At 50.9% G+C, this 25,275-nt stretch overlaps 7 protein-coding genes across 7 annotated transcripts; 5 read left to right on the top strand and 2 right to left on the bottom strand.

Annotated features, from left to right (window-relative positions):
* Positions 1 to 592: 592 nt before the first annotated feature.
* PMZ80_006254 (uncharacterized protein) lies at positions 593 to 4,066 on the bottom strand (the record flags this gene model as incomplete). Its single annotated transcript, XM_064874667.1, has 2 exons — positions 593 to 1,636; positions 1,700 to 4,066. 2 exons carry the CDS (start codon positions 4,064 to 4,066, stop codon positions 593 to 595), a joined length of 3,411 nt encoding a protein of 1,136 aa, XP_064729067.1.
* Positions 4,067 to 6,047: 1,981 nt separating this feature from the next.
* Positions 6,048 to 7,160, top strand: PMZ80_006253 (uncharacterized protein; the record flags this gene model as incomplete). The annotated part of the gene is made up of 1 exon (XM_064874666.1): positions 6,048 to 7,160. The coding sequence occupies one exon, from the start codon at positions 6,048 to 6,050 to the stop codon at positions 7,158 to 7,160; it is 1,113 nt and encodes a 370-aa protein (XP_064729066.1).
* A 1,017-nt stretch (positions 7,161 to 8,177) lies between these two features.
* PMZ80_006252 (uncharacterized protein) lies at positions 8,178 to 11,558 on the top strand (the record flags this gene model as incomplete). The annotated part of the gene is made up of 6 exons (XM_064874665.1): positions 8,178 to 8,180; positions 8,322 to 8,519; positions 8,613 to 8,924; positions 8,975 to 9,153; positions 9,780 to 10,684; positions 11,173 to 11,558. The coding sequence occupies 6 exons, from the start codon at positions 8,178 to 8,180 to the stop codon at positions 11,556 to 11,558; spliced, it is 1,983 nt and encodes a 660-aa protein (XP_064729065.1).
* Positions 11,559 to 13,953: 2,395 nt separating this feature from the next.
* Positions 13,954 to 17,926, bottom strand: PMZ80_006251 (uncharacterized protein; the record flags this gene model as incomplete). Its single annotated transcript, XM_064874664.1, has 7 exons — positions 13,954 to 15,331; positions 15,418 to 16,129; positions 16,330 to 16,793; positions 16,845 to 17,423; positions 17,470 to 17,485; positions 17,541 to 17,711; positions 17,758 to 17,926. The coding sequence occupies 7 exons, from the start codon at positions 17,924 to 17,926 to the stop codon at positions 13,954 to 13,956; spliced, it is 3,489 nt and encodes a 1,162-aa protein (XP_064729064.1).
* A 560-nt stretch (positions 17,927 to 18,486) lies between these two features.
* On the top strand, positions 18,487 to 21,295 carry PMZ80_006250 (uncharacterized protein; the record flags this gene model as incomplete). Its single annotated transcript, XM_064874663.1, has 4 exons — positions 18,487 to 18,639; positions 18,692 to 18,880; positions 18,956 to 19,238; positions 20,037 to 21,295. The coding sequence occupies 4 exons, from the start codon at positions 18,487 to 18,489 to the stop codon at positions 21,293 to 21,295; spliced, it is 1,884 nt and encodes a 627-aa protein (XP_064729063.1).
* Positions 21,296 to 21,849: 554 nt separating this feature from the next.
* On the top strand, positions 21,850 to 22,743 carry PMZ80_006249 (uncharacterized protein; the record flags this gene model as incomplete). Its single annotated transcript, XM_064874662.1, has 1 exon — positions 21,850 to 22,743. The coding sequence occupies one exon, from the start codon at positions 21,850 to 21,852 to the stop codon at positions 22,741 to 22,743; it is 894 nt and encodes a 297-aa protein (XP_064729062.1).
* An 820-nt stretch (positions 22,744 to 23,563) lies between these two features.
* PMZ80_006248 (uncharacterized protein) lies at positions 23,564 to 24,515 on the top strand (the record flags this gene model as incomplete). Its single annotated transcript, XM_064874661.1, has 2 exons — positions 23,564 to 23,790; positions 23,855 to 24,515. The coding sequence occupies 2 exons, from the start codon at positions 23,564 to 23,566 to the stop codon at positions 24,513 to 24,515; spliced, it is 888 nt and encodes a 295-aa protein (XP_064729061.1).
* Between the last annotated feature and the right edge of the window lie 760 nt (positions 24,516 to 25,275).

The raw sequence follows: 25,275 nt of genomic DNA, 5'->3' as shown, positions 1-25,275 counted from the left end.
ATCGAAAAGAGGCCCGTGGGAACCACGGATGGCGTACCTGCTACGAACCAGGCAGGGAAGTCTCCGGGCCTTCCTGGTCTGCTTTCCACCCGCCGACACGACAACCGAGTTGGCCACACACGTCTTGCGCCACGGCACATGTTAGATGATGTCGACACACTACTATCTAGGGAGGAGCATATGTACAGCTACCTGTTCGACACATCGTACTACGACCGGAACCTCACGATGACTGCAACTCGAATCACATGCTCACTCTTCGTGAGCTGCTCGGCCGCGTCAACAGCCACCGAACTGATCCATCACCCACCTTTCACCATCTGGATACACGGAATCGTCCAGAAGCGTCATCTGCCCGATGTCTCGCGTCAATCACGCACAGCCGCCCAAGAGGAACCGCAAACCATCAGATCCATCATTATTTCGTCGCTGTGCTATACAGCACAGTAGTATCAAAACCTGTCCATGCCAGGATAGATTGCTCTTGCAGAATCTGATACAAAACACTTGGTACTTCCTCATGTTTACACTACTTCACACCGTTGTGGTATATTCTGGTATACCTCCTCTCCAGTTCAAGCGAAATGGCATATCAATCACTGTCAGCTCGCCATACCGTGCTGGGATCATATGTCGAATATACCGACCTAAGTCCAAACCAGCCTCTGTGCTTTCTTCTTCCATCTGCTTTGTCTCCCTTGGCGTCCGTCGCAATATCTTGGCCCTCGCGCTCGAGAACTTCACCACCTGCACCCTGTCCACTGATTGTGCTCCCCGCTTGCCCTCCAGTCTGCTCTACACTCGATTCTCCACCCCCTGGCCTCCGGCCACCCAACTCCACAGAATAATCCTCACTGCCATCAAACGTGATCGGTGGTCTCGTCGCAACGCCCCACAGCGGTCCGTTATCGTATTTCCTTTGTGCCTTGGAAATGATAGTATTGATCTGATTGTCTTTCTCGAGATCTGTTGATGGATTGATGTGCTTTGGCGGTGGTGGTGGCGAGGTATACCTTAAGCTTTCGACGTTGGTGGTTGACTCCGTGGGTTCGATGACCGTGGTGAGGAGGCGAATTGGGTGAAATTGGGGCGGTGGTAGGGACTGTGATGCGGGCACAGTGTTCAGGTTTGTGTCGCTGGTGGCAGGGAAGCCTGGGCGGTGAGCTGCCCAATCCGGGTGACGCATTTGCGAGGAAAGGTGTACCTCGTTGGTGTTGGCAGGATTCGAGCTCTCGGCTTGTGTCTCGTTTGATACCGGGGGCTGTGTAGAGCCAGGCACAGATACTGGTGCGGCAATGGTACGGTCTGCCTGCGGTTGATGTTCCGTGGCAGCTGGATCGAATTGTGGCCAGTCACTTTCCGGCTGTTTGGGGTGGCCTTCTACAGGGTCCCAAGGACCCCAAACTCCTGGTATTGCCGGCTGTTTCTGTTTCATGAACAAAGGCGAGAATTGGCTTCGCATGTGTCTTTGTGCTGGTGTGTGGTTTTGTACTGGTAGAGGAGGCCCGGCTTCTTGGGTAGGCGGAGCCGGGGTCAAAAGGGATGTTCCTCCGGTCGAGTGTTGCTTGGACGCGGCGTTTCCGGAGGAGACAATGTCAAGACCATTGGAACCAGGATGATTTCTCAGGTCTCCAACCTCTGCAAAGGTATCTGTATCGTGGGTTTCCGTTTGTTGTTCCTCGCCCGAGGGTAGTCATACTTGAAAATTCAGCAGATCTTCGAACAAGAACGAATTGCTAATTCCTCCTTGGTCAGGGAAAAGCTGCTCGAATGATTCGTAGCCATATTCAGACGGTAGCCCGAGAGTGTCCATGCCGTTTTGCATGGGATTTGGTGCATCGGCTGTTATATCGGTGATTGATGGCAATTTATCCGTACCCGGTTGCTGCATGAGAACATTTCCCAGACGACCATTGCCAAGAACCATGTCTCCATTGCTGTTCATGCTGGCCGGGACACCGTCGTTGCCATTGTAGATTAGACTGGCCCCTTCACCCGCACGGACGGTAGGGCGTAGTGATTGCAGGGAACTACTGTCCGAGCCAACGAAACCTTCAAGAAACCTTGGGACGTCGAACTTCTGCCGCTTCATCGCGCTGGTAAAGCTGCCCTCGCTCACTTGCAAAAAGTTTGGAGTTGAAGCAGAATCACCAGCTGCTGTGCTTGTGTCATCCTCCCGGGCCCTCTTTCTGTAGTTCTCCATGTCTTTCTGAGCGGACAGCCGTGCCTGCTCAGCTAGCAACGATGTGAGGAGGCGTACACCCCTGACGGCAATCATGCTGTTCTCAAACTTGCTCAGCATCTTGATAGTCATCTCGACATGCTTGCGATGCTCTTCGTATTCAGGATCCGTGTCCTTGCGGTGGAAAATGTCGAGTGATAGGGTGATTCCTGCAGCGACCATGAATGCTTGGTCGATCCATAATTTCGGTCCTTCACCAGTATCCAGTGCCTGCCTTGCCTCTTTCAAGATCGTCTTTGAAGCTGCCATGCACGTCGTGCGGGTGTGCTCAAAGGTCGGGTCTGTAAGAGATTTGCCAAGGAAGCTCCGATGCACCATGATTGTCTTATGTGCAAAGCACAGGGCCAGACTTCTGCGGGCCCATGGTATCCATTCTGGCCATTCAGGACGCACTGGCTCCGTCATGGAGAAGAATGAAGGCATGCCTTCCCTCTCCAATGCTTTCATCTTCGCGTCATGGTGAAGTACTTGTTCGTACTTCGTGTAAAGAGTACTAGCGCTTGTCAGCGCGTCATGGGCTTGAGGTAGGATCCATGCAATCTCATTGATACATCTAGCAAAGGAGGTCGAGGAAGGCTCATGGGCAGGGACAGGGAGTAAAGTTCTGTCGTCAATGTGTTGTGGCCGAGAGGTAGAAAAATGCGACCGCTGTATCGTGTACATCTCACTGAATGGTATCGAGAACCAGTCTTGGTTACAAAGCTGGCCCCAAACACGGCGACCGATCTCACGCCGTATGATCTTCTCTCTTTTGGCAGGAGTTAGATCATGATCGTTGAGTATGCTTTCGTCTGCCTCCGGGCCGAGTCGCTGTAGCCCCAATCCCTGTGCAATCTTCAGGGCCGCACCATGCAAGGTACACTGTGTGTTGCTGAAACCCAGAACGTGGCCAGAGATCGTCAGCACGCAAATGCTTTGCAACGACCAAAGATGATGTCGCCACATATAGTCAGCCAGATTCAAACAGGTCAGTGCTGCCCTATACCACTGACGAGTAAGCTGATGACGTTCAGCTTTGGAAAAGCCCCAACTTGAAGCCTCATGATCGTGAGCACATACCATGCTGCCAGCCATGATAGAGAACAGCAGTGCGGACCATCTGAAATCGATGTTCCCTAACTGCAGGCCACTTACACCGAGGTAATGTGATTGTAGTTCTCTGCGGAACGAGTCGGCATGGAAACAGGCATGGTACCACAGGACGTGGCTGCAATGGTAGTCAACTAGATGAAATATCTGCTCACGCCTCGGCAGAAGTAGTTGAAGGAAAGAGGTTTGCTGTGCATTGGTGTTGCCGAAGCCATTGGAGTACTCTTGCTCAGGATAAGCAGGTCTTGAATTGTTCTTGAATGGCTCTTTCAACATGTCAAAAGATTTGACCTGATAATCGGCGAGGTTACCTTTCCAGCATGGCATATGTTCAAGAACAGACGTTTCCTTTGGCTCATCAACACGAGACTGCCCGGGAATTCTTGCCTCGGGGGTCGCATGGTCTCCTAGATCCTGCAAAACACGTGGGGTAGAGGACGAAGCTGACGTTCTGAGAGAAGGATGCACTGCTATTGCATCGGACTGTCGATCAGCTGTTGAGCTTGGACTTGCATGACCGCCGTCGTTGTCGTTAGAAGTTGCAGGCGACTCTTCGCCTCCTTTTCCAGGTCTAGGATATATTCTATGTTTCTTTGGGTCATAACCATTCTTTGGCCATTCTCGAGTACACTTCTCAGGCTCACCACGTTTGGTGCAGCGACTGCAAGGCAAGTTGCGATCACATTTCTGGCGTCGCATAGAACATTCGGTACATGTTTGCCGCTCCTTGGGCATGATTAAGTTGCGAGATCGATGGGATCGCCTTCGTACGGATTATGTACAACATCAATGTACAAATCTTGTCATGTACGAACTGTTAGTGGAGAAATGAAAAGGCGAAGCAACGACTTTCAAAGATCTGCAACTGCACAATAAGGTAGCATGATCTTCCGTAGTGGTGACGCATTGTGCACGTGACCTGAACGCGTTAAGCACTGATATCTAGCGTACCAGCGCTCATCTCAAGTTTCCGCTGTGCAAAGATACAGCAATACAGCAAGCCTACCGTATGAGGGAAACTTGACTGCTTCGCTGCTTATAGTCCGAGGATGTTGTGTCTATGGGAAATCATTACCATGTGTCCAGCCAGCCTAGCCTATCACCGCATGGCAAACACAATTCAGTCAGAGTTCTAGCGTGTGTGGGCAGGAGGATGATTGCGTGTACTGTACAGCTACTGCATTACGGGAGGAAGAACAAAAGGGTATTCAAGGTCAAGATCACTGTGAAGAACATCAGACTTCATCGCGGAATCAGGCCCACTCTGGTCGTAGCGTTCTCTCCATCAGATACCGTTACGGTAGAGAGACGCCATTTTATCCTTGCGAGATTGTTTGAAACCAGGCGAGATAAGCTGGAAAATCCAGCCACGACCTACGTCTGTTTTGAGTTCTGCATCGCTCCAGATCCACCACGTGCACATAGTCGAATCTTCGTGTTTGAATGTGCATAAATAATAAACAGGAATGAGAAATTGCAAAGCCAGGAACGAGCAAGGTAGAGTTGCGGGTTTCGGTTGAGATTCTTGGTTCAAGAGATGCTCATCGGCGATGCATTTCCAAGGGATGGGGATATCAAACAGATAGTGATGTCAATCGGCTTCATTATCGCGATAAATAACGAGATGATCTTCGAGCACTTTTGCAGCTCCACGTCTGTCGAAGGGAACATAGAGTGTGTCGGCATATGTTTTCCGCATGCCTTGAGCAGCAAGGATCAATCGTGAATAACAATGTCGTACCAATTGATCTCATCGCTAGGCTCTTATCATCGTCAAGCACTAACCCAGCTCAAAAGGTGAGCGGGTTTTCGGGAGGACGCTCTGCAGCAAAACATGTTCCGCCGGAGCGACTACTGTCTCGATGGATGGGTTGCATCGGTGTACTCGAGTAAAACATGGTTTTGCAGCTGAGATCTGTTGCCGAAACATATCTGAACCCGAAGTGCCTGCTTAGCAATTTTTAGCATCTCCAGGCTTGCAAACAGCTCAAAATAGGTATCGTCGCCCGCAAGCCTAACCACGATTGGTGGGGCTTGGAGTAGTTTTTAGTCGCCCACGTTGTTGCCAATAATCTTCTGATACGAAGAGGCATCTCAGCGTAGGCATGGGAAGCGGTGACTTGCATATATGCTAGGCCAGATTGATACGCCGTCTTCTCGGTATCTGCATTATTGCTCCTCACACGAAGACCACCGGGCTTCCAAGCATTGTCTATCTACGATGAGCATGCTCGCATTCAGGCCAATGTGAACCCTGTCAGCATATGCAGTATTCGCTTATTCCAACGCAGGCGTTGCTTAAGCTGCTCCGAGTCACCGACGGCCACATACCACTGTAACATTCATCAGGCTGAAGCAATATCACCCTGAGTCCCGAGGACATTCCTACATCAACTAACATCAGGACAAAGACTGCGTAACTTTGCCAGTGACTGTCGAGACAAGAAGAAAACATAAGAGACGGCGTCGGGACAAGTCGAAATACTTCCACCACAAGGATCGTTCGGCAGAGCCTATCCACCTTTCAGCCTGCATGGTTTCTAAGGAAGCACGCTGATTCTTACGCTATCTAACACAAATCCAATCCCACTTCGCGTACAATACCACCGACCAAACTTAAATCAGCATCACGACTGCGACATTATAACATAACTTATTCTCATTTGTGTCGTTAGATTCAGACACCACACCCTCAACCAAGACCTGCTCAACCCTCATGAGTGTCTTGACTGTCACCAACACGGTGCCCGACCGAGCATTTACGATACCGGAACCACCTGTTACTAAAGTTCCTAACCGAGAACATCCCCAACCACCCGTCGAAATATCCGCGTACACCAGATCGATAGCCCAAAACGCTCAGCCTGCCGTCGCGAACACTCATCGACACTCCCGAACAGTGTCGTCATCTACCTTACCTGCCAACCCGTTCGCAGCGCCGAAGCCGCCTAAATCTCATCGGCACTCTTACATGCCATCTACCTCTACCCGTTCAACCTCGTCGCAACCTTCACCGAAGTCACCCGCGAATATGCATCGGCAGGGCACGACTGGCTCTACATCTAACACCAGCCTACCACGCCGATCGACATCGAACAGATCGGTGGCCACCAATAGTCCCACCTCATATGTCACTTTGATGCGGAAGCAGAAAGCAACAGTATGGTGCGACCGATCGCAGTCAATAGATGCCAGAATGGCCGCGCAACAGAAAGCAGCGAAACAGAGGGCAGTCCTAGAGGTAGTAGGCACAAACTCCCAACGAACAAGCACGATAAATTCTGGTGGCATGGTTGGCAAGATACGGCACGGCGGTGTTCCAAAAGCACAACAATATACATCCCCCAATCTGAGTGGTGTAAATGTGCCTACGAGACTACTGGCATTTGACATGCAGGGTGAAGATGAGCCTGAAGGAAGAGTATTGGGAGATAACAGCATGGTACATGCACGAACGGGGAGTGGAAAGAGCAGTATTCATAGCGCGAAATATCGAAGCGGATATCCACGGGCGCATGCGACACCGCCAGATAGTGGTTCCCCAGCCCACGAAGGCATACCTGAAGCAGGAGAGACGCCGCACCAAGAACAACAGAAAGAGAACTATTTTGAGAATTCGAAGCCGAGGAACACGAACGTCGATTCAGAAGAAGAAGACTCTTTTGGTGAGCTGAAGGAGATGGCTGGTCCAAACTCGAAACAGCACGCCCTTGATCAGAAAGCGAAAGAGGAAGACCTGAGGAGGAGAGGCAGTGTTGACGAAAGGACGACTACTATGAAATCGACGCAACGACTATTTATCGCGAATCCCGACATCGACAGTGATTAGCGCAGGCGCTGCAGGAACAGTGTGGTTTGTATTGATGGGTTGATCAACCGTGTCTTGGAAACTCGGTGAGCATATGGGAGCGTTCTTGAGATTGTGCATAGCATACATTGATACCACAGCAAATGCATTTACGTCAAATCTATACTAGCAACCTGATTTTGCCAGTGTCCTTTCCTATTTGGTGACGCTGGCGCATCATCGCCAAGTAGATCTATCTCAGCACTTCCTTTAGTGGCCTGACCAACCCACGTCACGAGGTTATTCCTTCCTTCTCTGGCGCATCTTCAGGAAGTACGCCGCAAAATCCCAAAAGAAGCTGCGGTGCCATGATGCTCCTGGCCTGCCTGACCCCGCCCGCTAGGACAGACTTACGAACGCCTCGCTCTTACCGTCCAATACTACGGAAGATGCCAGGAGGCCAAAGCTGGCAGGCGCGACCAAGTCTAAGCCATGAACGCGATATGACCTTTGCGACTGCCTTTTGCATCGTAACTTTCGTGCTTCACGAATAATCGCACTGCCGAACTTGCAAATTACCTTTCCACAAAACCTCGAAACCCCCAAAACCCAGATGTTCTCGCCAGTTCGGGTCTGCACTTCCGGTGTCGGATATCAACTCCGATTGGCTGTCCCCGGATCTCGACTGTTTAGTTGCATACCACGGACTTTACCACTCTATCATCAAATCTCCAATTCAAGAGCCTGCAGACCGTTCAGCTCGACGTGTCAACGAAGGCAAGACTACAAGAATACATCGGCCATTGCATCGAAACTATCAGATCCAGACCGGGTCAAGCAGACAGAGCGATTAAGAGAGTTCGGAGTAAGTACTTTTGAGGGGCTCCACGCTTTATGTACTCGATACCCAACTCATGTCGTACCGCGTCCAAGCATAAAGTCATGGCCAATTACTTATCCGATCTTCTTCACAGCTTGACCAGCGTGTCTTCGTCGTCACGGGAGGTGCAAGGGGTCTCGGACTAGTACTCGCAGAAGCACTTGTTGAGGCGGGTGGTCATGGTAAGCCTTCTAGCTCCCCATCTTCATCCTGCAAGTTTTGTTCTCCTTCAAAGTCATATGGCGCCCACATCTGACCAGTGAACCCAACAAAAAGTATACTGCCTCGACCGGCTCCCCGAACCTGATGCTTCGTTCTATGAGACGCAGAAGCGCATCCTAGCAGCTGATTTTGATGGCTCTTTACACTATAAGCGTGTCGATGTTCAAGATGCGAAGGATCTAGACTGGGTGATATCCGAGGCGGCGGCTGCCCATGGACGTATGGACGGTTTGATTGCGGCTGCTGGGGTGCAGAATGTTGTGCCGGCGCTGGAGTATCCGCCTGAGAAGATTGGGGAGGTATGTTCGATTTCTGACCTTGCTTGTTCCGTGACCAACGCAAAAGGCTGCAAAATCGCGGAAGAATTCGAATATGCTAACATGCCATGCTAGATGATGAACATCAACTACACTGGCGTCTACCTCTCCGCCGTCGCATGCGCAAAGCAGATGATCAAGTACAAGACACCCGGAGCAATGTGTCTAATTGGCAGTATGTCGGGTCTAATAGCGAACAAGGGCTTTACAAGTTCCGTGTATAACTCCAGCAAAGCTGCCGTTATCCAGTTGGCAAGGAGTCTCGCGATGGAGTGGGGCATAATCAAGGAGTTCGAAGGCATGAGGGATAGCAGTGTGGCGGGTAGTCAGGGGTGGAAGAGAGGAATAAGAGTGAATGTCTTATGTCCGGGAAATATTATGACACCGGTAGGAGATAGTCTCCAAAGTGAAAGAGGATATGCTAACTCTTGTGGCAGATGGTCCGAAAGAACTTCGAAGATGATCCGGAACTGCGAGCAATATGGGAGAGGGAGAACATGATGGGGAGGATCTCTGAGCCGGAGGAATATCGTGGTGCTGCGCTGTTCATGCTGAGCGATGCGAGTAGTTTCATGACTGGGAGTCACTTGGTTGTGGATGGGGGGTATACAGCTTGGTAGGAGGCCTTCCCCTTTCGTTATAAGAGCGGGAAAAGCGCATCTTAAGCCTCAATTTCTGCCGTAACTGGAAACGGTCGCGCAGTTCTCTTGGCTAACATAGGTCGCGACTGACTGCTATCGCGACATGCCAGTGTATGATTGTTTGCTATCCGACTCGCGAGCTGTCGAGCTCGTCGTGTGCCATAGCACTGCTTCATGACTAGTTACAGATAATCAGTTGTGCTAGTCGTCAGGGACGCAAAGATGACACGAACATGAGCAGTGGCTTCAGGCCTGCGCCCCAACAAGGTGCTTGTGCGTGGCGCCTGCATACAGTAGCTTGAGCAATGCAAATGCGGTTGGTTGGTGTTTTTACGCCTGCTGGTAACCCTCTCAGCCGCAGTCTCATCACCTAAAAGCACGGCTGAAAATGGTGTCGACTTGCGGACACGTGAGTGAGCCGTACACAATCACCTTCTCGGTGATGTGTGATGTGCTATTCTGGGATTCAATGTCGATTCCACAGTCCAGTCACATTGCAAGGTGAATTGCGAAACGTAATTGACTGAGCAGCAGGTTCGATGATGCGAACCTCCGCCGACCTTCTACCATGACATGGCTGAATACCAAACAAGCAACGCAGGGTAGATGTGCAGGAAGAGGAGGATGCCGTCGTGATACCGTACAACGGAGAACAACCTCTTGCGGTCTCGAGTTGGCAACATCGAAACCTTCAGCGTAGCCAGAATGGCAACGACCAGCTTGATTATCTCCCGAGCGAAACGGGACATCCCACTCGACAGCGTGGCCAGAACGACGGACGAGTGTATAACGGTACTGTTGTTGACGGATACGGTGTAGTACAACAGGGAGATAACCATGGGACGATCCAAGTCAATAACTACCATACCTTGGCCAAGCCTACCAAAGAAGAGGAGGAGAAGCGTTTGTTCGAGATCCTCCTTGGTTCTTTAGCGAAAGATTTGGACATGGATGCGCGCCTGCGCAATGTCAAAATAGCCATGAACCAGACATGTCAGTGGTTGTTCAGGCACAAGCATTTCCGGACGTGGAGTAGTCAGGATCCTCTAGAAGAATACAATCCTTTCTTACGCATCACGGGCAAGCCAGGCTGTGGAAAGTCAACACTTATGAAGACGGCTTTGACTTACGTCGACGAGCAGTGGGACCAATCGTGGTGTACAGTTTCGTACTTCTTCAACGCCCGAGCCACCGAGGAACTCGAGAAATCGAGTCTTGGGCTCTACCGATCTCTAGTGCATCAGATCGTGTCGAAGAACTCACAATTGGAAACAGGGTTCCGACAGGCCTTCCGCTCCAAGGTCAAATCAGATGTTGTTACAGCATGGGCGGAGACAGAGTTGCAGAACTACCTGATCGACATCCTGAGAAGCGATGAATCGCTACGGCTCTGTCTCTTTATCGATGCACTTGACGAAGGGTCCGAGGACGACGTACGAGACTTGGTGGCATTTTGCGAGGAACTTGTCGCATGTGCAAAGGAACCGCAAGAAGCTATTAGGATATGTATGTCGAGCCGTCACTATCCACATTTCACGTTCCAGAGGCCGCTGGAGCTGGTAGTGGAAGAGGAATCGGACCATTACCATGACATCGAGGTTTATGTTAGCCGAAAATTGACCGTGCCCAGAAATACACTGGCTTCAGAAGCTGCGGAGCTCCGTAGAGAGTTGTGTGAGAAATCCAGTCAGATTTTCCTATGGGTGGTTCTGGTCATTCCCATGTTGAACAAGATTTGTGATAAAGGGGGTGGACTGTCGGCTATGACAGAATTTCTTCGCAATACTCCGGACACACTTGCCGGGCTTTTTGAAGAGATCTTGGACAAAAGTCTCCATAACATAAAGGAGTGCGTCGTGTTATTGCAGTGGGTGTTGTTTTCCTTACAACCGCTCGAGCCTGTGGAGCTGTACTTGGCGGTGATCTACAGCAATTCTCCCATTATTGCATTGTTTATTACGAAAATCAGAATGAGCTGATAGAACTTCACACAGATATGGTCGACAAATACATCCTGGACAGGTCGCGCGGTCTGTTGGAGGTATCAGGATTTACGATACAATTCATCCACGAGACCGTGCGAGAGTTCCTAATCGATTCTCAGGGTCTTTGCCGAATTGATGCTTCGCTCGCTAGTAATATCTCAGGCTCAAGTCACGAGCTTCTCAAGCTTGGTTGTTTGAACTACATCTCGGCTTGCAATATACCCGACTCGTTCAAAGACTACGGGACAGTCTCCCATAACGTACAGGAGCTTCGAATGGTACCGACGGAGGTAGAATCGGTGGGGTACAAATTCCCCTTTATGGAATATGCGTGCGGTAACATATTCCTGCAGACCAAGCACAGAGGCACCATAGCCCGCAAAGCAATTTCCTAAGCAGCCTCATGGAAGCGAATGGATTCTGTCGGATGTCTGTCCACTTACGCTGGCAAAACATACTCAACCTTTTGGGCCAACGAGAACATGTCGACGACGGTCTCTCCCTTCTATATGTCGTGGCGAAAGAAAGCCACCTGCCGCATCTTTTCAATGTCCTATCCAGCGGCATGGTCGATCTAGACAGGTTGTCGAGATCCACCAACTTCGGCTACGCCATGCAGGCTGCTTGCTGTTGGGGGCACGGGCACGTCGTGAGATGCCTAGTGAGGAACGGCGCAGACGTGAACGTCCATGTTGGCGATCAGGGTCATGCAGTTATAACGGCTATCGAAGGTAAACACTATGACATTGCTCGATATCTCCAAGAGTGCGGTGGATCGCCTCCGCAGCCACAGCTCAACCATACACTTGTTACAATGGTCGCCAGGACAAGCGTGTGAAGCGTTCAAGTCCTGCTTGAGTTCGGTGCGGATGCCAATTGGCGAAATGATCGGCATGAGCCAGTACTTTTCACAGTCATTTATTGGAAGAAAAGCTTGGAGATGGCAGACTTAGCTTCTGCAGCACGGAGCAAGCATAAAGTGGCCAACAGTCACGAAAAGATGGTCTTATGGTGAAGGTTATGATCTCTTTGATAATGCCATGCAAATTGCGTCGTCTAAAGGCCTGACCAAGCTAGTGAAGAGGTTACTCGAGACAGAGATGAGTCCTGACTCGACTGGACAGTCTTTGACTTCCCCACTCGCATATGCTTGTCAGGGATGCCACAAGGACGTTGTTGCTCTTCTGCTCGATCATGGTGCGGACATCAACTTTTGCACCCTCGCCTTATCGAGCAATGCGAGGCAGGACAGAGGATTCTCAAGATGGCAGCGTCCTTAGAGATGAAGCAATCAACGCTGACAATCTCGAGGCCCTCGAACGTCTCGAGGTTTTGGACACCTTCAACCTCGAACCTCGAGACCGCCGGCCTCGAGGTTAGCAAATTAGGAGCCTCATTCTCGAGGGCCTCGAGGTTGTCAGCGCTGAACGATAGCCAGCAGCGGGTGGTGAGTGGCATTGGGAATACCATCCTGCGGTGTCGTGGAGATTGCAAAGCAACGGGGTAATCAGTCGTTGCTCGAAAACAGCTCGGCATCGTCCAAGGTGATCAAGGTATTGATAGATGCCAGGTGTATCATGAGACTTCTACTCCATGATTTGATTGAGATTTGACAGCCTGTGGACTGCTCTAAGGCGGCCGAGCACTTGAGCAGATCGAGTGGTTTCCACTAAATCAGTATCAAAGCTTCAGTCGGTCAATATTATGTACAATTCGATTACATTTTCGTCGTGCTGCGGCACGCTTCCATTGCAAAGACTCATGCGCATCGCTGTTTGGCATCTGGCCAGTCTCGTACTGCAGGGAGCCACGTGCTGATTAGTTGCTGTTGTACATTCCGAACAAGGCCACCAGAAGATGTGCGAGCGAGGTAAATCGCTGAGTAGTGGTATAAGGCAGTGCTAGCACACAACGCAACACTAAACAACGCAACGTTGCGCAACGTTGCGTTGCACAACGGACTTTTCTAACGTTGCGACGTTGCGCAACGATTCTGACTGCCTGAAAAGGTAGGCTTGGCGTATTACAAGGTGGGAGGAGGAATTCTCTCCCCCGATACCCCCCTACCTATCCCTATCAATAACCTATCGATAGGCCTAAGCTAACCCGTTTGGGAATCTTGGCATTGTTGCGCAACGTTGCTACGTTGCGTTGTTCGGTCGAGAACATTGTTGCTCGCAACGCAACGTTGCGTTGTGTGCTAGCAATGGTATAAGGCTCGGTCTGCGTTCGGCTTGTTTCTGCTTTTGATGTTTTGATGGGACTCAGCAGATGACAGTGAACATGAACAACGGCACTACGCATGTGCCTGATAGATGAACCAATACTGGGGCTGAGGTGTTGACAGTTGGTAAGCCCGGCGGTCTTCACTGAGACGTTAACCGTAATTAGCTTACGATCTGACTACCTGCGTTGGCTTGGAATCTGCCGACGGTGTCGTGACCACATATTCAGATCGTGTTCTGATCCTACCTGGACGAGCGTGATGCATAAGCTCGAGTCTAAGACTGCGTAGCTGCAGGACCGTTGTTTTGCAAATGGATCAGATTCCATTCTGTGAGCCAAGAAGACGCAGCCATGCTCGGTCCAGCAGGCAAGGTATTAGCCGCGAATAGCTGATTTGGAAATCCTGCCTCCGCAATGGATATTGTCATGTTTCAATATAGACCAGCTGACCTTGCCCATGTTCCTATCAGTAATTTGTCTTTTCATCCGGCACACGAAACGTTCTGACCATCCCCTGTACGAATGAACATGCAGTGCCAACGGCAGACACAGAAACTTGACCCACTATCGCCAGGCTTCGGGATGAGTCCAAATCGAGTCCGGTCCGTACTCGTCCGTACCCCAGATATTCCCCTGCACGAGTTTACCACTATCTCGTACTGTGACTAAGCCTATGTACAGCGAGGCTGCGAGGAGCTGCTTAGCTAAGTGGAAGTTTGTGCTTCCGAGATCCTTGCCACCAAGCTCACGGAGAACCTTATCCCCCTGGTAGGCCGTACCGCTCTCTAATATCAGTCCCTCATAATTGTGTGGTAGAATGTTATCGATGAAGCGTTCCCCATCATCGGCAAGTGTGGGGTATGCAGTATCGTACCTTCGGGCAGCGGGTATACTAGTTGGAGGGCCGCTTAAAGAGCTCATAGCTTGTGCGGAGCGTGGTGGCCAAGACTGACGGTCAAGGCCGGCACGCCCCATGCAAGCATTGTGGCCCGCATAAAGCACTTTTGGCTCTGCTTTCCAATCGTAGCGCCGGTTACGTCGCTTGGAAGAGGCGTGGCCGGGCTCGATGAAAGCCAGAGGTGCAGGCAATAGCGAGTCGGTATTGGGTTCAGAAAAGCCGTTATGTAGGGGTCTTGTAAAAGGGAATGTGTCAACCGAGCGCGCTACTTCGGTCGGCTGGTCTGTACGAAGACGTAGGATGTCAGCGTCGCCGGAGCAGGCAAGGTGTGAGGACCCTGACCTACGTCCAGCTCCGGCCCAGGCGACATGGTCATTCTGACTTGGGACAGGATATTTCAAAAAAAGTGAGATAGGCATTGCGCCTTTTGCGCCATGTGCTGGATTCCGGTAGGACAACATCTCCACAATTTCATTGAAACCTGCGGCTTTAGCAAGTTGTGTTGCGGTCTGACCATGGCGATCAACCCAAAGCCTAGGCGCAGTCAGAACAAGCATAGATTCAACAGCAGTGACTCGCTTTGCGTAAGATTGCTGGAGAACCCTCATAAAGTAGGAGTGCTGGTGTAGCCCGTCGCCACGAAACTCGAAGAAGGCGCCTTGGTAGACCTTGGCATGCTGAAGCACCGTCAGCGGGCCTGTGTGAACCTGCAGATGCATAGGCCTTGCGCACGCCCGAAGTAGCGGAGTCATGCCCTCGTTGTCCAGGCTGTCAACGTCAGCGCCCGACCTCAATAGATGTTCCACAACGCGGTCTTGTCCACTAGCTGCTGCGAGTGCCAACGCTGTTCTACCATGTCTGTCCTTTGCCTCAACGCACGTGCCACTAACCAGTCGGCTGATGCAATTTGCGATATCTAGCTCCTCCGCGACAGTGTTGTGTCCGTCAAGGCTTTTGGGAGGGTCAACGATGACGTGATCGCCAATGTGAACCGATGCAGTGCCGTCCACCCTCATCTCTGGACAACGAGCTGCTCCTCCGACGCTTGCAGAGCGGAGAGCAAAGCGGTCATCCCATTATCGTCAGAGCGACGAGTATCTGCTCCTCGGGCTAATATCTCTTCGACATACTGGAATTGCCTGTTGTTAGCTGCTCGAATCAATGGCGTGGTTTGGCGCAGATTAGCAGCGTCGATGTCATTCGTGTGGGCTATCAGTTGACGCACTACCTTGTCTGAGCAACGAGCGGCCCATGGTGTGATCCAGAAGGGATACGCAGTTGAGATTTTCAGGTCGTAGGTGTTTCCGACATGGATTTGCACATCTCCTGAGGGTGTGATGCTACGCGTGATCGGCGTCTCCCTAGAATGTTTGCGTTCACTTAGTGCCCACATCAGAGTAGTGTCACCACGCACGTCTTTGGCGTCAACATCGGCTCCTGATGAGACAAGAAGCTTAATAACCTCGACGTGATTGTGCCAAGCAGCCCACCGCAGAGCGGTCCAGCCATTGCTGTCCGGTGTATTAGGGTTCACTCCTTGCCGCAACAGAGTCTTAACAATGCTAAGCAGAGCAAACATAGCAAACCCAAATTTCACGGCGGTCTGACCACTGCTGTCCAAGATGTTGAGCTTCATTTGTGACTCAAGAAACGTACCAAGCCCTGCCAGCAGACCACAGAACGCAGTGTACCACCACAGAGCTGTCCAGCCGTGGCCCTCGAGGATATTGGGATGTACGCCCTGTTGAAGAAGTGTTGTGAGGACATCAGAAAGACCGAAGAACGCCACGAGGTGTTGCGGAACGATATCTGTAGGGAGCGCGGGTAGCTTGTCGTCGTGACCTGGAGTCAGGAACACAGCAACTCTGTCGCCCTTCCAACAGATCCGGTTGTTGCGAGCCAACCGAGCAGTTCTCGATGCTTGAACTTCTTGTCTGCCCCGGCAGCGTGTTATGCCCAGGCTCTGGCAGCATATGAAAGGAGAGGGAACTGATGCATCTGCTGCTTGATCTGCTCATTAGACGTGCACGGCCCTAACTCACGTATGCGTAGGTATTTCAGGCATGCTCGACACAAATCCCTCTGTGCGCCTTTTAAGACGCCCCGCAGATAATCCGGAAAGGTCTCCCGAGCGGTTGGGTGCATGAACTCGACGATTTCGTTTTCATTGATGATTGTCAATCCGAGACAAGGTTCGGTGATCCAAGTCCTGCTGTACAAGGTGTCCTCGTTGATTGTGCTGGCCTCTAGGTTGTGCATGGCGAGAGCATGGCGTAGCTCCTGGATAGTTAAAGGGTTGATCGAATACGATACCCACGTGAAGACATTCTTTGCCATTCCCACCTCTGCTGTTTCTGGGGTTAGGATCTGCTTCCACATTGCAACGTACGTGTCACGGAGAGCAGTTGGCCCATGAGCTAGCTCTACGAGGGACCTCTTGAACTCGTCCCTTGTTTTCAAGTTTTTGGCCTCGAGTAGCTGAAGGTTCAGAACCACAAGCAGGAACCTGCAGATTACTATTCTGCATTTACGAAGCTATACTCGTGGCAGTACTTACATTCCTTGTGCTTTGACGGTTAAAGTTCTCTCGAGTTCTTCAACGAGTCCATGGTGTCTCCGGGCCTCTCGAAGACTGCTCTGCCCTTCGAATCGTGCTTGTATGAATGCCCTTAGGTCTGTATTGCTGGCGACAAGCTTGATTTGGAGCACATCGTGGAATGCTCCGGCAATGTCCTCGTCAATGACTTCCATGTCCCGGGACGACATCAGGAGCTGTAACTGGGGTTGTGTTCTCTGCAATTTAGAGAGTTCCCTTAGCAGGTCTAAACGAGATTGGGAGGGGCATTCGTCTAGAGCGTCTGCTACAAGGTAGACGGTGTCATATCGCTGGAAGCCACCTGACAGCATCGTCTCGACATCTCTCATGTCAAGGCGTCGAGTTGAATTGGTCTGGTATTGTCGAAATGTCTGTAGGACAACACCTGGTATATGCGAGGAGCGTTGCACGATCTGTCTCGTCAGTGCAGCCATAAGATCCACTATACTCACGTTCTTGTCCTCGTCTCTGCTGAAAAAAACGGTCGCCAATACCTGCTTGGTGTCTAGTTTTCCTAGCATTGTGTGTGCGACATGTGCCCTATACCCCACATCAGATTGGGCACGCGGCTTGAAGGATGGCATACATCATTGTACTCTTGCCTGTCCCGGCTAATATCCTTAAGATCGTATATGTCCAAAGCTGGTGATGACTTACGAATTCCTTTGCACCACAAGGTCTTCGCCTCACCAGTCTTCCACATAGCGTATTGCCTTGTCTGCAGGAACCACTCCCCCGTGCCTTCCAGTCGCCTGGCCCGATGATACCGCCATCTTCCCAGGAACTTGTGTTTCGAGAGCCAGTCGAGGATCTTCTGACCTTCTTTACCTAATGCCTGTCAAGAGGCATTCATGACGAGTCTGAGCATACCTACTACTGATTTCTATACTCGGATCTTCCCCATGCCGTGGCCCGCCCTGATATGTGTTGAAGTGAATATCACCCCTCGCGTTGTAGGTGTTCCCCAAACTGCTGTTGCTGACATTGCGAAAGTTTCCTGAGAAATGATTCGTCACATTCGAGGCAGCTGATTCTTCGGACATCAGTCGCAAGGCTCGGCGTTCCCGAGCAGTATCATGCGAGCAACGTGTCTAGCTCTGAGTGCCGTAGTGGAAGGGCAACACGGTATGTCCAGAAGAGCTCGGACATGATCAGGCTGAAGGGCATCTAGACGAGCCACGAAGGTGAGCGGCAAGTGAGAGGTTGCTATTGGCTAGCTGGCACGGTGACGGCCGCTGATATTGGTTGCTTGTCCATATCACGTGTAAGACCAAGTACTTAGCTGTACAAAGCATGAACGAACAAGCCACCACTGAAAGAACCCTGCAGTCTTTCGTCGTTGTCTGCTACATGAGATGGTCAAACTCTACCCTTGCCAATTGTGCTTGGATCGATGGAAGGGACGAAATGTTGAGGGCCAACTACGAATCTCATACTAACACGCGAGGCCGTCAGGCATCTCTCAGTATTGTGCGGCTTCTCCACGATCAGGGGTCCTTGAAGCCAGTCTTTCTGGATGAACAATTGCATGCTCGTGCTGTGCCCATACGCTGTAGGCTGGTTCTAACTCTCGACTCGTGCGGTTCACGTGGCTATATCGGTCATGCAACTACTAGTATCGCTGCTGGGCCTTCTGAGCTTGGCAATCTCAACAGTGTCCGCGACAGCCTTGACATATAAGTTGGGTGCCAACGAGAAGGCATGCTTCTTCGCATCCGTCGACCGACCGGACTCGAAAGTTGCGTTTTACTTTGCTGTATGGTGGCTTTATGCGCAACTACTTCTTATGAGGCTCATGTTCTGTACAGGTACAATCAGGCGGCTCCTTCGACGTTGACTACGATGTGACGAATCCGTCGCAACGAGAAGTCCTATCTGGCCAGAAAGAGAGGCAAGGAGATTATGTCTTCACTGCGAAAGAGACAGGCGAATACAAGTTCTGCTTCAGCAACGAGATGTCCACCTTTGCCGACAAGATGGTCGATTTTGAGATTGCGGTAAGTACATTTCTGCGATGTGGTCGGACAAAGCAGAACAATTATAGCAGAAGCTGACATGGATGCGCGAATTAGGTCGAAGACGAACAAAAGCACGCTCAGATTCCTACCAAAGGCGGCGCCGACAACGCTCAAACAGCCCAACTCGAAGACACGATTTTCAAGGTCAGCGGACAGTTGAGCACGATTAGTAGAATGCAGAAGTACTTCCGGACCAGAGAAAACAGGAACTTCAGCACTGTCAAGAGCACGGAACAGAGGATCTTCAACTTCTCCCTGGTTGAGGTGCTAATGATGGCTGGTATGGCTGCGCTGCAAGTCTTGGTCGTGAGGTTCTTCTTCCAGGGCGCGAGGAAAGGTGAGTTCAAGATAGGGTCCATGGGGACAATGGTTGACGTGTTCAGGATACGTGTAAAGATGTTTTACGCCATAGCGAAAGAAATACACGACATCGAAATGAGCGATACGATGATACGCAGCATTTTGCAGTTTACAATCTGGACTCAGCTCAGCATGTTTCTATAGTTGTGAGCCCCTGTTGGCAGGTGGATCGTTCCCAGGGGCTTGCAGCTGCACAAAATTTGCAGAATCTGTGGTTGAGGACCAAAGTGTTTTGCATCTACGTCGGTCTGGCAGGGGCACGAATCGTGCAAACGGCGTCGTAAGGACGCCGCCAGGCTGGCTGGAAGTTGCAAGAACGAGGAACGATCGCAAGGGCATCTGCTAGTGGTCCGCGACTCACCAATCTGCGGGGTTGGTACAAGAGCACTGGAGTATGGGCTGAGGTGTGGCAATTGAGTGCAACAAGGATATCCTCCAGCTTGCCCGAAACTGACCACCCATGGAGGAAATGAAGCCGTTCCAGAACCTTTGACGCGTCGCTCCTTTCCCCTGTGCCCGAATGGTCGCAGCTGTGTTCGATTGGCGATTGTTGATTGATCTGCTGCGTGACTTATACCAATCCGAAACTTGAAAATCTTTACTGACTTAAAAGGTGATGGGACAGGAACAGCTTGAGATGTATCACCATTACTCCCTTCACGGTTTCTGCCTGAGAAAAGAGGCGTCTATTCGTCATGGCGGGGCACTGCAGCCGACAAGCCCGGTGCTCTCGGAAGCTTGCGCGAGCACAAGTGCTACGGTACATTCTGAACAGCACTAACAAATAGGCACAACGATCTCAACATGCCACATACCCGCATACCACCGGACACGGTCGAAGGGATCCTCGCAACAGGCGAGTCAGACCCAGAGTGGACCAAGATACTCGAAGCTCAACCAATACCGAGCGGTTCAACATACGGTGACATTAACACCTTGAAGAAACTCAGCACCGGCACATTGCCTCGTTTGCAGGCCGGTCTTGCAGCAACCCGTCCTGCTGACCTGATTGAGGCCGAGATATCCATTGACATTCCTGCTACTGACTTAAAGCCTGAAGCTGGTTGTAACAGGGCATTAGTGTGTTACCGTGACACTACTTTGAAAAACGGCAGCAATGAGAACGAGAATGACGAGGGCTGGCCAGTGATAGTGATCTTTCATGGCGGTGGGCACACGGTGGGCAACCCAGAGTCGGAACTACCACTTGCCAGACTGCTAATCCAGAAATTTAATGCTGTTGTTGTCCTGCCTTGCTACAGGCTTGCACCAGAGCACCGCTTTCCATCGGGTTTCAGCGACGCCCTCGAAACAGTCAAGCAGGTTGCAACGGATACCCTCTCACTGTCGCAGCCCACCGGTGCTACTGACAAGCTCGATACGCGGGTCCTCCCAGTCGAGCTAGCAGGCAAAGTCAACGCTAAATCCGGCTTCATCGTTGGCGGAACGTCGGCAGGCGCAACGATATCAACCTCTATCTCTCATCTCTACCACAAATGGCGCACGTCTAGTCCCTCTTCAGAAGCACGCAATGCACCACCCCTGACAGGTCTTCTCCTCGCCTGTGGAACATGCATCAATCCACACAAGATCCCTAGCGCATACAAACACCTCTATCACTCTCGAAAACAAAACGAGGATGCTTTACCCCTCGACAAAGACCTTTCGGCTATGTTCCGAGATGCGATGAAACCGGACTATGATAGTCCAATATACTGCAGCATTGATCAGCAACCTCACCTCAGTCGTGACATGATAGGCAACGATCACATGTGGCTCAAAGATGAAGCTGTGAGGGTGTATTTCCAGGTCTGTGGGCAAGATATGAGTCGGGATGATGCGTTGATCTATGAGAAGGTGCTTAGAGAGGAGGTTGGGGCACAGACACGAATGGATCTGTACAGTGGGTTTGGCCATGTCTTCTGGGGTATGGGCGGAGGATATGGCGGATTAGAGATGAGTAAAAGACGGATGGAACATAGTGTCGAAGGAGTGAGTTGGCTGTTGGGGAGGGATGGTGGAGGAGGTAGCTGAGTGGTATCAAACACAGTACTGTGTCGTCACGCTCAACACTACGTTTTGTAGGCGATGTTGCGCAAAGTCAATCTTACTGCGCTGCAACTTATCACCCGCTAGTTTGGGACCGAGGTGTCACGGAGCTGAGAATGCGGTTACTGGCCTACCTGCTCCATGCGACGGCTGAAGGTGTTAGGCGCGCAAGGAGCCGTCACGTGGTTTCTGGCTCTGTGCACGAAGTGCAATGGTCTAGACGTGCTCCCGTACTAGGGCGAGTCCTCCCTTCCACACACGCATAGTGCGGAACCAAACAAGGAAAGTGCGTCACTCCAAAAGAGGGAAGACGTCATCGCCTGCGTTCTGTACTTCCATATCACAACATAGCCCCGAGAGCATCCCAGCATCAGACACAAACATTCTTTGCCTTTCTATCGTTGAGCAGACCAAGTTAAGTCGACGACAAATCGTCTCTGATTCAGCGTCTCTTGGTAAGCGAAGACTTGGTCTTCATATTAACGGATACCCCAACAAACAATCCTGAGATATTATTACAAGCAAATATCCTATTCAACATGGCAGACGCGCCTCCCAGCTACGCGGTAGCCACAGGATCCTCCGCAGCCTCAAAACAGACCACAGGTCACCTCGAAGTACCAGGTGCACACAATGGCATTCACCCAGCTCATAGGCGGTCGATGGAAGACGAACATAGACCTCTACCTGAAGGCTGGGTTCGACAGTGGGACGACAAAGAGCAGCATCAATTCTTCGTCGATACGAAAGCCAATCCCCCGAGATCAATATGGCACCACCCACATGACGATGAAACCTACCTGAATTCGCTCACATCCGAGCAAAGAGAACGCATCCAAGAAGAAGAGCGAGGAAGACGGTATAACGATCACTCAGACGACGAGTCAGGAGTTTCATCATCTTCCAAGGCTTCAGCAGCTGGCCCTCCACATGCCATGGGTGGCTCACATTCTAGCCAGGAGTTGCCACCACGTCCGACACACTCTGACGGACACGGCAAGATTGGCTTCGGCGAGAAGATGAAGCAGAAGCTTACAGGTCAAACCAAAGAAGAACGTGCAGAGTACAAGCGACAGCAGGAAGAAGAGGAGCGAAAGTATTATGAAGCACACATGAAGTTTAGGCAGTGTCTGCAACGTGCACAGATGACTGGCGAGCCGCAGTTCTTTGCTAAGGACCGTGAGGGCAAGGATATCTACATCGAGCCGCCAAGAATGGGCTACGGTGCTATGGGTCCCCGGACTGGAATGTATGGAGGCGGATATGGTTATAATCCCTACACGTCTGGGCCCTATTCATCGCCAAATGCACGTTTCATGCGTCCTGGTTATCCATACAGCAGACCATACGGAGGTGGATATGGAGGTGGAATGGGTATGCCTCTTGCAGGTGGCCTGTTGGGTGGTATGATGCTTGGTGGATTGATGTTTTAGAGCCGACACCGACGAATGACAACCAGGTCGACGATGATTGATACCCTAGGTACCCGTACCTGATTCCAGAGCATTGTTATTATTGATTTGTCTACAGCTTAGCCACAAGTACTTTACGAGCAGTGCAACTTGCTTGCTTTCTTCAAGTGTCATCGGATCACACGCGCTGCATAAATTCAAACAGTGGTTCCTTCCAGTACGATCAATTTCAGATGCACCTAACGACTTCCCATTTGTGCCACTTCAGTCATGACTAACAATAGTGCTTGGCCGTTGCAGCTAACACCAGTTAGTATACGTCTGTCTCTCCCTCTCTGCCAACACAGCTAGCTAGCTATCTCTACCCTGTGTCCGACATGCACCGGCGCGACCTTATACCTCGCTAGCGGCGGCCTGGTTGACTCACGATCTGTTGCTTGGGATTATATCGACTCCGGTCGTTCACCTCATTGCTCGAACTCATATCATACCTTTGACTGTCCCCGTGAATTTCAAACTTTACAAGAGTACCATATGCTACTGTGATTGAGTACCATTGTTTGTCAGTGAGTCATATTGAGGCATGTGTGACTGTACTGATACAGGCAGCAGCGCGACTGAAAGTTTGATAGCCGTGGACGCAGAGGATATAATGGTTCCGATTACCAGCTTATCTTTCTCTTTCGACAATATCTTGCATTTCTACAGGATATCGAACATTGACAGTTCAACCTTTTGGGTAGTCACATGATAGTCATTACATACACGACCAGCAGCAGTCTATAGAGTTTATCGCCGATATACTCATATCTCGACATCCGTACAGTACACTATCGACAACATGCAATCTTCCAACTCACAGATGGAATCTGCCTCGATCGTTAAGTACAACGACAATATCTTGGGTGCTCCGGTTGGCTCAGGGCCCGTTGAGGCCAGGAATCCCAGCATGCCTGGTGACGGGACAGAAGAGACTGCTGAAGCCACAGGTGGCAACGTGGCCGAAGATGCCACAGAACTTGATGCAGACGACGCCTACCCGGACCCCGCCCAAGTTGCAGGTCGACAGTCTCTTCCTGCTCATCCAGCGCACCCATCGCGAGCACTTTCCTTTCATGAACGAGTCGGCTAGCAAGGCAGTCAAAGCCGGAGTCGAGACAATGAGAACGAACACTACAAGAGATGAGCACAACCAGAAAATGCGGAAGATATTCGACGAAATATTGACCAAGGCTGTCGCTGACAACTCAATGCCGGACTTGGTCCTCGACCCGCCACAACAATCTATGCAGTTTCCGATCTGCCACTGGCAAATAAGACGCCTCAGTTGTCTGTGTCTCGTCCCTTCCCACGAGTTGCCGTTCGTGGACGTGAAGGCTGAGTCGCCGGACGTGGGAGTCACGAAGGAGTTGGTATTGAAGAGATTGTCTGAGGAGTTGTATGGTTCGGACGCAAAGAAGTATAGCATTGGTGGTGAGGACGACAGACCCGTGATTGAAGGCATGATGTGGATAAATTACCGCGATGGAACTCTTCATGAGCCTGATGGTATACATGCGATGTGCTTGGGATTCAAGGAAGCATTGTGTGATGTGACCGGTTCGGAGCCGTACAACGGTTCGTATTCGGATTCGGACTGGGAAGAGGAAGAGGAGTTGGAGTTGATTGAGGATGAGGGTAAGGGTGAGGTCGAGCAGGATGCTACGGGACAGTCTGCGGAGGCTAGAGACGGCAGTGGCGCGGAGCAGTCGATTCAGCATCTGACGGACGTCGTGGAGAAGAGTCGATTGTGATTAGGGTGCTTGTGGGTCATGGTGTGCAGAGAGCTGAGGTAGGGAGAGGCAGTCAGTGGTTTCATCGAGCGTACCTAGCATGGAGTTTTGGACAGTAGTGACTGCTGCAGGTCAAGGTCGGAAGGAGAGACCATAAAAGTTTTCTAGAGTTGTAATTAGTAGTCGCGAATTGCAGCAATACACATTGCAGACGACAGGGAGCCTTCTTTCTCCTGTCTTGACAATAAACATGAGTGTACAGTGCACACCTCATATTCTTCTTGACCTCGCAGGTCTGATGTTTGAACATTATCACTTTTCGTTGCATCTAACTCAGGTAGTACTGAAGATAATGCGGACCAGCGGCGCTGTGTCGCAACAACCACCGTAATGAAATCAAGCCCTAGACCAGCACGTGACGAGTGGTCTTGAACTCTCTTGTCAGCCTCCTTGCCTCCTTTCTAGTGCTTCCACCTTGCTGCCATAACGCATGAACGTCGTGACACTCTCGCGGCCTGTTCTCCTGATGTTTTAGACTCAACATACTCTCATCGTTGATAGAGAGTATGCAGCACATTGTGAGAGCTCATTTCGATGTTTATGTGCTCCAACCATAAGTTTTGCACATTTTTCCTTCGCTTCGGCAGATCGCGCTGCGGGGATGCCAAGTTCGACTTCGGACGAATTAACCACGATGATGAAGATTTGTCGTTGTAACTTGCTCGATAGCTCGTGAACGATATTGACATTCTTTTTTAGATTTCTAACACAGAAAGCATCG

Source organism: Knufia obscura (assembly GCF_036327395.1).
Source record: "Knufia obscura strain CCFEE 5817 isolate CBS 148926 chromosome Unknown scaffold_7, whole genome shotgun sequence".
Classification (NCBI taxonomy): Eukaryota; Fungi; Ascomycota; class Eurotiomycetes; order Chaetothyriales; family Trichomeriaceae; genus Knufia; species Knufia obscura.
The sequence above is the reverse complement of the archived record's forward strand: the minus strand, read 5'-3'. Positions and strand labels throughout refer to the sequence as shown.